This window comes from Jatropha curcas, chromosome 3 (genome assembly GCF_041381405.1).
Source record: "Jatropha curcas cultivar XTBG-Jc1 chromosome 3, XTBG_Jcur_1.0, whole genome shotgun sequence".
Taxonomy (NCBI): domain Eukaryota; kingdom Viridiplantae; phylum Streptophyta; class Magnoliopsida; order Malpighiales; family Euphorbiaceae; genus Jatropha; species Jatropha curcas.
The window spans coordinates 24,149,860-24,161,275 of record NC_143153.1 but is presented as its reverse complement, the minus strand read 5'-3'; the positions used below and the strand labels follow the sequence as shown (position 1 = coordinate 24,161,275).

Genomic DNA, 11,416 nt, shown 5'->3' with positions numbered 1-11,416 from the left:
ACTATTCACTAATTATCTAAATTCTCCAAAAATATTCCTTACTTACTTTCTACCCATAAAAACCATGCATACATGCTCCAAAAATGTTAAATAAAATATAAAACATAAGTAATAATTTTTCCGGACCAAAAATAATACCAACTTCCGGACCGGTGGTACTATTCACAGACCGGTAAACTACTATTAAACACAGGAAAAATGGGGCGTTACAGTTCTCCCCCCCTTAAAGAATTTCGTCCTCGAAATTCACCTGAATTAAACAATTAAGGATGCTATTGTCTCATAATATCTTCACTTTCCCATGTAACTTCCTCGGTCTTATGGTTTCTCCAAAGAACCTTTACCAATGGAATTCTCTTATTCCTTAGTTCCTTGATTTCCCTAGCAAGTATCCTCACTGGTTCTTCCTCATAAGTTAAATCTGGCTCTATAGTCACAGATTCCACTGATATTACATGTGATGGGTCGAACCGATACCTCCTCAACATAGATACGTGGAAAACATTATGTATCCTATCCAGGTCTGGTGGTAAAGCTAGTCTATAGGCTAATGGACCCACATGCTCAATGATCTCATATGGACCAATGAACCTAGGACTAAGCTTCCCCTTTCTTCCAAATCTCAATATCTTTTTCCATGGAGATACCTTAAGGAAAACCTTATCTCCCACTGCATACTCTATATCTTTCCTCTTCAAATCCGCATAAGATTTCTGACGATCTGAAGCTGCTTTCAATCTATCTCTGATAATTCTGACCTTTTCCTCTGTATCCCGAATCAAATCCGGACCTACCATCTTGCCCTCACTCAATTCTGACCAACACAGTGGAGTCCTACATCTCCTACCATATAGTGCTTCAAAAGGGGCCGTCTAAATACTCGACTGATAACTGTTATTGTAGGCAAATTCTACAAGTCGAATGTACTTCTCCCAACTGCCCTCAAACTCAATAGCACAAGCTCTTAACATATCCTCCAAAATCTGAATAACCCGCTCTGACTGACCATCTGTCTGAGGATGAAAAGCTGTGCTGAAATTCAGCTTAGTACCCAGGGCCTCATGTAGCTTCTTCCAAAATCTAGAAGTAAATCTCGGATCTCTATCTGAAATGATGGAAGAAGGAACCCCATGTAATCTCACTATCTCATCTATATACAGCTCTGCATATTGCTCCATGGTGAAGTCGGTCCTAACAGGAAGAAAGTGTGCTGACTTAGTTAATCTGTCAACTATGACCCATACCGCATCTTTCTTTTTAGGAGTTAAAGGCAATCCAGTCACAAAATCCATAGTAACCTTATCCCATTTCCACTCTGGAATAGAAGTAGGGTGTAACAAACCAGAAGGAAACTGATGCTCTACTTTCACTTGTTGGCACATCAAACACCTCGACACATAATCTGTGATATCCCTCTTCATCGCCGGCCACCAATACTGTGATTTCAAATCTTGATACATCTTATTACTGCCAGGATGCATAGCATAGGGACTACTATGAGCTTCCTTTAAGATACTCTTTCTCAATTCTGAAATTTTAGGCACACAAATCCGGTCCCCAAAGTATAAGCAGTCGTCATCTTTAATCATAAATCTCTTTTTCCTTCCATCTCTGACTAGGACTTTCCACAAGGCAATTGTCTCATCATCCCTCTGTGTATCTCGAATCCGCTGAAGTAGGCTAGGTCTGATCATAAGCTCTGCCACGAGTGCACCATTATTAGCTACAGATAATCGAGTAATATACAAAATTGGGAGAGTCCTACAGAAAAACTGCAAGAGTTTCTCCTAAAAATAGAAGTTGCCAAACATATGAATACAAAGCACTCTCAATTCCAAACTCCAAACCCCATCAAACTCCAATAACAACACAATAGCACTTCTATCATTTCATATCCTCAATAACATTTTAATATTCACCAATTAAATAGATGCATTTAAACATATCAACTTCTAATATTCTAACCATTAAATAAGTTCCAAGTTTATCTCCCAATATATACACCAAAATAATTTACAACAATAGGCTTAAGTTATAAATTAACTCATACAGTCTCCAAAAATGTAATACTTATACATGCCATAATTTTTAGTTACATAAAATACTAATCAACTACCAAAAGATCTCTTCAGCTCTGATGCTACTCTTCAGGTCTTTAAACAGCAAGCACAATCTCCAACCTGCGCGTGATAAAATCAACGCGCTGAGTATAAAACTCAGTGGTGCTCATAAAATACAACAAACCAATGTTGTGATGACAACATACTAAAAAAAATCATGTATATACATAAAATCATTAAATTTGAACATGCAGTAATTGGAGCATGATTAAGCAAGGATATGCTAAAAGACAACTCTAAACCCAAAAATAATTCACTTATCATAAAATCACTTACTTGACCCAAGTAGCAAAATCACCAAATTCCTTGAAATTAGTCACCAAAGATTACTTCTCTAGCTTCACTCTCTAAGATTTATGACTTAAATCAAGTTGGATGGGTGTTTACTAAGTAGGAATTGAAGAAAATGAAGAAGAAGAAGAAGAAGAAGAAGAAGAAGAAGGAGGAGGAGGAGAAGGAAACGTGTAAGGCATAAGAAGAAGGAACAAATTTGGGGCTCAATAATTGATGGTTGCCTTTAATAAAGCAACTAGGGGCATTTTGGTCTTTTCTCCAAATTGGAGGGTGTTTTGGTCTTTTCTCCAAATATTCTCCAATTAAATTCCTTCAAAATATTATTTATTTCCACAAAACTCTCTAATTTATTCCATAAAAATAATTCCTCAAATTTCCTCCATAAAAATAATTACTCAAATTTCCTTACTTAATATAATACCATAATTCACTATTCACTAATTATCTAAATTCTCCAAAGATATTCCTTACTTACTTTTCACCCATAAAAACCATGCATACATGCTCCAAAAATGTTAAATAAAATATAAAACATAAATAGTAATTTTTCTGGACCAAAAATAATACCAACTTCCGGACTGGTGGTACTATTCACAGACCGGTAAACTACTATTAAACACAAGAAAAATGGGTCGTTACAGTTAGGGTAAACTCAAACTCATCAAAATAACCATGTTGCCCCTTTACACCTCCATAGTGAATAATTAAATCATAATCAAGCCCTTCTCCTCCTATTCAAAACAAAAACAAGCAACAATGTTAAAGTAAACATCAATAACCATGCAAATCAAAGATGCAATGAGTAAATTTAACAATGTCAGTAACCTAAAAACCCTAATAAAGACACAACCATCGTATTTAACATGGAGACCAAATACAAATCCAAAGTAAAAATAATAAAAAATCTCAGTAACCACAGTAGGACCATATGTCTACCTCAAGCTTTTTTCCCTTTTCAACCACACAAAAATCCAAAAGCAATAATAATAAAAATTTTCAGCAATGGTGGACCACATGTTTTCTACAACAAAGTCATTCAATATAAAATAAGACAAAATAGGATAAATACCTATTGGGCTTTTATCCATCGAAGCAATGCGTCTGGGTTCGACCGATTCTCTCTCTGCCTTTCTTCTCTTCCTTTCTTCTTTTTTATTCTAATCCGTGCACTTTACATACGCGTCCAAAGCTCCTTCCTTTCTTGTTACTTACTTTCTTCTTTCTTCTTTTTTTTTTTTATTCTCATAACGTTGCTCTAAGTAGCCAAAAAATTGACGCTTTGAAAGAAAAAGAAAAGATGAAAAAGAGAGCAAGTTACCCCAAAACGGATGAAGAGTCCCCAAATTGACGCTTTTGATGGTCTGGATTTCTCAAACAGTAGTGAAAAAGGATGATGAAACCCAAACGAACTGAAGATTGCGTGGCGATTGACGTAGAACCCTATGGAAATAAATTCCATGAACTCTATGACAAGTTTTGGAAGAGATCCAAGATCAAACTAAACCCCCCTCTATGGCACCCAAAGCTTAAAGAAGCAAGAACACCAATAATAGAGTAAAAGAATAAGATAAACGCCACAAAGAATTGATAAGTTTATCTTGATTCTTGATGCAATTAGAAGAATGCAATCTCATACCCTTTAAAGCAAGAACACGCCAAAGCATGAAGAAGAATTCTATTTCATTGAATAATTGAATGTTGAATGAATACAATATAACAAGCTACTAATTCTAAGAGGTCCAGATCCTTAAAGGATTTAGAATAGTTAGTTTAAATCAACTAAAGATAAGGATTTAGCTAATCTAAACCAACTAAGGATAAGACTAACAAATCTTAACAACTTAAGGATAAGGATTAACTAATCCAAATCAACTAAAGATTAGTTAAATCTAAACAAATCTAGGATAAGGAATAATTAATCCAAACGAACTAAGGATAAGAAATAAAAGGGTGGCCCAATATATTGGTGGCCCAACCCATTAACAACATTACAACTCAAAACTAACAAAAATGGGCTAACTTATTACGCCAAAGTTAGGCTCTAGTATGGTCAGGGCATGCCATATGCTGAAATTTCAGATTCCATCTCAACATGTGCTTCCATTAATGTGAGAAACTTAGGTGTTCTCCATCCTTTCTTGAGATCTATGGTTGAGCGGTAGCGATTCCGTATCATTCTCCCTTTCCTCGAAAAGATTCGTCCTCGAATCTTAATTAGAAGTTGAGGTATCCATGTTCTCTTGATCTCCATGGTTGCTCGATATTTCTTTGCATGACTTCTTGTAATTGATCCACTAGGTAGCACTAATGGATTTTTCATGTTGTTCTCCTTTCTCCCTTGAGTTCCATGGATGAGTGATGGCGGATTCGTATCATTCCCCCTTTCCTCAAAAAGATTTGTCCTCAAATCTGCATCCATGTCAAAAGGAGACAAATCATAAACATTGAAAACAATGGAAACACCATACTCACCTAGTAAGTCTATCTTGTAGGTGTCCAAATTTCCACGTTCATCAAGCTTAATCTTCCTTTGGTTGGGAAACTTTTCCTTGCGAAAATGTACCCAAAACCAATCACCTAGCACAAATATTATATTCTTCCTTCTTTTGGTCACATGGTCAGCATATTGTTTGTTCCTCCTTTTTATGTCTCTATAAACTTTAGCCTTAGCATGCATTTCCTTGACTAAAGTGGCCTTCTTTTCATCATTAGAAAACTCCTGTAACAAAGAAACGATACTAGATGGCAAAGTAGAAGAGTCAATGTTAGGCAAATTAAGTAAAAATTCTTTTAACTGAATCATCAAGACTGGTCTACCCTCTCCATCACTACTTCGTTTCCTTCCCTTTCTCAAATTAAGAGTTTGTTTCTTTCTCTCCTCTCGGTGTTTCACTCTCTAATGGGCCATTAATTTATTTTGTATCTTTTGTGGCCTCTTTCTCCTCTTTTTCTTCACTCTTTTCTTCTTTTGAAATCTCATTCTCATTTTTCCTCAAGGCCGAAACCTCTCTTTCTCTCTCAATTATCTTCCTTTGATCTTCATATACTTCTTGAGGTGATAATGGATCAAGAACCATCTTTTTATCCTCAATTGAAGATTGGCAATCCTCTTCTGGAAACACATCTTCAAATTCTTGCAAAGGATCAACAAACACACTTGGCAAAGATGGGTTAGGATCATTGATGGTCAAACAAACTTCTTTGCACAAAGGTACAATTATAGGTTGAATTTGTCTTTCCTTTTCTTCTCCCTCTTTCTTTTTATTTTTACTCAGTATATTTTTACTCATTTTATTTTTACACTCTTTTTCTTTATTGGCAGCTTCAAAACTCATCTTTTGATTTCCATATTGGTCTTCACACGCTTCTTTTGAGGAACATGATCTTGGGCCAGTCATCCATCCATCCTTTGTGAATGAATACCTATTGAGGTAATCCACATTTTTCCTTCCTTGCACCCTTCCTGACTTATGTTCAAATTCCTAAAGTAATGATTAGGATTATCGACTCCTCATCTTTAGGAGTTTGAAATCTAGTCGATGTAGTACTAGGACGAGCTCTTGTTGTATTAGAGCGTCGTGCGGCTTTAATCTCCTTCAAATCCTTTCTCATATCTTGGAGGAAACTGTTGTAGCTTCTAAATTGTTCTTGGATTGATTCCATTACAAGTTTTAATTGGGAATCGTCTATTTGACTTTCATCCTCACTATTATCTCTAAACTTGCCTGCACTCATGGTTAGTATTCAAAATAGAAAACACAAAAAGATTTGAGTTTATAGTAAAGCACTCCCTCACGTGTTTACACCCTTTAATCACTCATTGCAATTCCTCCAATTGTACTTCAGAATCTTAGGTATACAAACCAACTCAAAAGCACGTTTAGAAACAAGGAATAAATCTTAACAATAAAAAAGCAAGCACAAATTCTAGAAAGAAGACTCAAAACGAGATGGATAGCAGCACAAGAACAAAACAATGCACTACTTAATTATCAATTAGAGTGTAGTAAACAACCAAACACACCCTAATAATGTAACAGAAGCAAAAGAAAGCTCAAACAAGAATAAAGAAACTAGAATTTAAAAGATAATTTCTGGATATAATGTATGAATTTAGTTTATTACAAAGCAAACCAAATATGGACCTAATGAATTCTACCCAAAACAAAGCAAGCAATCAAAGAAAAATCCATAAATAAAAGATTTTTTTTTCCTTATAAGGTCAGAGCCTAGCACGGGTGTGCTAATTGTGAAGCACGGGCGTGCTGACTTGTATCCTCTTTTATCCTAACAATATAACCCAATTTAGTTAGAATTAGATTTTGACAAGGATTATAGTGGATAAGCTTAATCTAAAAAGATATGGATAACTAATTCTTGTTACCTTATCCACAAAGTAGTTAAGATTGAATTTTATCAAAGATTATAGTGGATAAAATTAATCTCCACAAAATAAGGTCAAATCTCTAAGATTTAGGAACAAAATCCCTATGAATTAGGAACAAAATCCACACAATAAGTCAAGCTTCAATGGTGGACGAATTTTCTTCCTTTTTTTTTTTTGTTTTTTTTTTTTTTTGAACAAAATCTAATTAGCAAGATCTAAGATCACAACTTCCAGAATTTTTTTTTTTTGAACAAGAACGAAATTAACAAACACAATTGATGCAAATTCAAAATTAAAACTAAGCAAACAATAAGACAAACACAAGAATTTAAGAAGACTAGAAAACAAACAATCACAAACCCTAGAACTAAGATAAATAAGAATTTACCTTAATCTTTGGCTCTGATACCAAACTAACGCAGAACGCTATGGAAATAAATTCCATGAACTCTATGACAAGGTTTGGAAGAGATCCAAGATCAAACTAAACCCCCCTCTATAGCACCCAAAGCTTAAAGAAGCAAGAACACCAATAATAGAGTAAAAGAATAAGATAAACGCCACAAAGAATTGATAAGTTTACCTTGATTCTTGATGCAATTAGAAGAATGCAATCTCACACCCTCTAAAGCAAGAACACGCCAAAGCATGAAGAAGAATTCTATTTCATTGAATAATTGAATGTTGAATGGATACAATATAACAAGCTATTTATACTAATTCTAAGAGGTCCAGATCCTTAAAGGATTTAGAATAGTTAGTCTAAATCAACTAAAGATAAGGATTTAGCTAATCTAAACCAACTAAGGATAAGACTAACAAATCTTAACAACTTAAGGATAAGGATTAACTAATCCAAATCAACTAAAGATTAATTAAATTTAAAAAAAATCTAGGATAAGGAATAATTAATCCAAACCAACTAAGGATAAGAAATAAAAGCGTGGCCCAATATATTGGTGGCCCAATATATTAGTGGCCCAACCCATTAACAACATTACAACTCAAAACTAACAAAAATGGACTAACTTATTATGCCAAAGTTAGGCTCTAGTATGGCTAGGGCATGACATATGCTGGAATTTTAGATTCTATCTCAACATGTACTTCCATTAATGTGAGAAACTTAAGTGTTCTTCATGCTTTCTTGAGATCTATGGTTGAGCGGTAGCGATTCCGTATCAGCGATTTGGGGTTCAGTTCAGGGGAGATTCGAATGGGTTTCAAAATTGTCGATGAAAAATAAAGAAAAGAAACAAAAAAAAATACAAAAAAGAAACTTAATCGACAAAGTGAAGAGAGAGAGAGGTTGGGGTCTGAGTGTTGAGATGGAGGAGAGAGAAAATGGCTAACCTGGAAAATAATAGAATTTTTTCATTAAATAAAAATGCCACGCGTTAAATACGTGGCAATCCGGCCATCCAAATTTCTCAAATTAGGCAAAATACATATTACTGATACAAATCGGAGAGTTCAGATATTTTTATGATACATTGAAGATGGTACCCCGTCTTTTACTGTTACAAATCGGAGAGTTTAGATATTTTTATGATTAACATCGAAGATGATACACGTTAAATGATTATCCGTATAGTTCAATTCCTTCCGGTGAAAATTACCCTGAAGAAATTGATTTCCGTGTAAACAGTGTAATCGAATATTTTTTCCATTTTAAACGACCATCTAATTACGTTTTCGACTATCTCAGGTTAAAATTCCAAAGGCGAAGAAAAAACATGCTTTAATGGCACCGGCGAAGAAGGGGAAAGCGAAGGCCAACTCGGCCGATTCAAATAAGCCAAAGCCGTCAGTACCAACTATACAAAACAATTACCCGTCGTGCATCCGTTTCGTGCCTCCCTCCTCTGTTGCCATCACCATACACGCCAAGCCTGGCTCTAAATCCGCCTCTATCACGGGTGTCTATCTGTCTCTCTCTCTCTCTCTCTCTCTCTGTTTGTTAATTTGTAAAAATCTTACTAATTGTGTTTATCTGATTATAGATTTCAGTGATGAAGCTTTAGGTGTGCAGATAGACGCCCCAGCCAAGGATGGTGAAGCTAACGCAGCTCTTCTTGATTATATTAGTTCTGTAAGTTCTCCTTTTTCTTGATTATATACTCATTTCTCAGGTAGCTGTTTATTTATTGTTACTTAACTAGAAGTAATGAAAATGTTAAATCAAGTCGAAGCCTGTGAATTTGTTTTTTTCTTTGAAGTTATTATTATTATAGATTTTATTTTTTTAAATATTGTAAAACGTCCTTTGATTGACAAGGAAAAGATGACTGAGTCTAATACTTATTTGCAGATTTTTTGTTTCTCCCCCCCACCTACTAAATGATTAATTTTCAGCCAATGATTCTAACAAGCACCCAACAGAACATTATAAAAACCCATCCGAAATTTTTGATGAATTGCCAAAATCTAACTAATACCTCAGCTAAAAGGCTCACATCCACTGAACATTTTTCATCATTTAATTTCACTTATCCAGCAATAGTGAATTCATCATAAAAATTCAATCAACTCAATCAAAATTCCAGAAAATCTGCTATTGACTGTTTACCAAATATCAAGAAGTTTAATGAAATCAGACAGATTCTCATGGTCAACCACTGAGCCCTGTTCAAAGAGATGAATGGAGGCCCTTATTTGTCACAAGCTCCTTCTATGAGCAACTCAGTAACCAAACTTCAACATGCAACTCAGTGATCATCTATCAATTTATGTATTTAATTTTGAAGAGATTGGGCTTATTTTGCTTTAGCCAATGCAATGAAGTCTAACTGTTTACTCAAGAAGTTCTTCTTGAGAGTGTTTTAGTCTCGTCATTATGTAGAGAGTAAGTTCCATGGCCACAGCAATTTTGGCTGCTGCAATGGTGCTCTTGCTTCCCTTATTTTTACATTTATTCCTTTTACTATTGTATATTCTATGTGCGGATGCCAAATTTGTTACTTGTGGAAAATTTAATTCTTTTAGATGCCTAATATTTGCTATACTTTTTTTTTCCAACCAATGAATTTTTTTTTTTTTTTTTTTTTGGATGGATAGTATATTGTTTAAAAACATGGGAACTATGGTTAGGATATATATATGGCATTATTACAAATTCATCGGTTGTGAAGAGGTTTTGGTCCTCAGGAATAGATTTCATGCAAATTTGATAGTTTCTATCTCTTCATTTTTTATGCTAGTTATGTTTAGTTTGAGGTTTGAGCCTAATTACTAGCTTGTTTGTCTATGCTTTAAAAAAAAAAGGTGGTGAGAGATTGCAGGAACAGCAGATAAGTATGTAATGCAGAAGGGGTAAAGGATTGGGATTAAAGATTATCAATTAATGGAGGTAGAGGTGGTTGGTGGCAGTGGTAGTAGGTGATTCTGGAGTTGCAACTATAGTAGCAGTGGGCAATTCTGATATTAGATTGGTGGCTATGATCGTGATATCTTGACGGTGAAGGCCGTGGTGGTTGAGTAGCTGGTAGAAGTATTGGTATGCGGTTAGAATGGTGGGCTGTTATGATTATTTTGATTTGTTCATTCAAGGTTAGGTTAAAAGAGACAGGCAGAGCAGCTGTGAGGGTAAGATGAATAGATGATAGTATTAGTAGTGAAGCTGTCCTAATGATGATGATAAATGGCAGATTAGTTTTTGGGGTGGGGGGAATGGGTGGTAGGAGACTGATGGTGGCTGTTTTGGTAGTGGCAGGAACATATATAAGGGCGCTTTTGGTGTTGGTTTCAATAGTGGATAAGGCTGCTATTTGGTGATGGATTTTAAGATGGTTCAAAAAACCATGTTATATGGGTTTGATTTTATTTATTTACTGATTTGTTTCTTGTTTGAGGGTTGCTAAAATGTCAAAGAAGAAACAGAAACAATTTTACTAAGAGCACTTGAAGTTCTTTTTCCAGGAACAAGAACATAAAATGAAGATAACACCAAATGTACCCTTGCTAATGAATTCAAGTAGCATTGTATTAGTATAATGCAATCAAAATCATATTTGAATCCTCTATTATTGATTTCTTGTTGGTCAACAGGTATTAAGTGTGAAAAGAAGGCAGGTATCCATAGGCTCTGGATCTAAATCAAGAGACAAGGTTGTTATAGTGGAAGAGGTAACTTTGCAGAACGTTTTTGATGCTCTTGACAAAGTGTCAAAGGGGTATTGATGGTTGGGAAAATAAGATACCCAATTTCTATCCATCAAAAGGAGGTCCAGTTTTGTTGATCTCCTTGTACTTGAGACAGGAAAGTTGGGCTACATGTTGTTTCGTCCACGCTTACTGATAGTTTTAGATAGTTCAAAATTTTAGTTAGTATTCGGAACAGAATATTTTCTCGTTTTCAATTGCAAATTTTGTAATTTTTCATTTTTCTTTTTGAATGTATTATTAAGTGAAAGGTATTATCATTAAATGCTTTAGTATGATGATAGTTGATAAGCAGTTGTTCTTCTAATCACCATGTAATTACTGAAGCTGTAATGCAGAATTAATGCTTTACGGGATCTTAAAGAACATATTGGAATATTTTTTAGAATTCTGCTGTTGGAGCCTGAAGAATATCAGTATCCAATGGAATGATTTAGCTGCCCTATGAATATAT

The 11,416-nt window shown here is 34.8% G+C and overlaps 1 protein-coding gene across 1 annotated transcript; it reads left to right on the top strand.

Moving 5' to 3' along the window:
• The first annotated feature begins 8,280 nt into the window (after positions 1-8,280).
• LOC105645153 (uncharacterized) lies at positions 8,281-11,318 on the top strand. The gene is made up of 4 exons (XM_089718673.1): positions 8,281-8,409; positions 8,510-8,720; positions 8,805-8,893; positions 10,849-11,318. Exons 1-4 carry the CDS (start codon positions 8,380-8,382, stop codon positions 10,978-10,980), a joined length of 462 nt encoding a protein of 153 aa, XP_089574799.1. The 5' UTR covers positions 8,281-8,379; the 3' UTR covers positions 10,981-11,318.
• Positions 11,319-11,416: the final 98 nt, after the last annotated feature.

Coding starts and splice junctions, on each gene's coding strand:
- LOC105645153 (XM_089718673.1), top strand. CDS start 8,380: ATGATTATCCGTATAGTTCAATTCCTTCCG. Junction 8,410..8,509: donor GTATAGTTCAATTCCTTCCG/GTGAAAATTACC, acceptor CGACTATCTCAG/GTTAAAATTCCAAAGGCGAA. Junction 8,894..10,848: donor TTCTTGATTATATTAGTTCT/GTAAGTTCTCCT, acceptor GTTGGTCAACAG/GTATTAAGTGTGAAAAGAAG.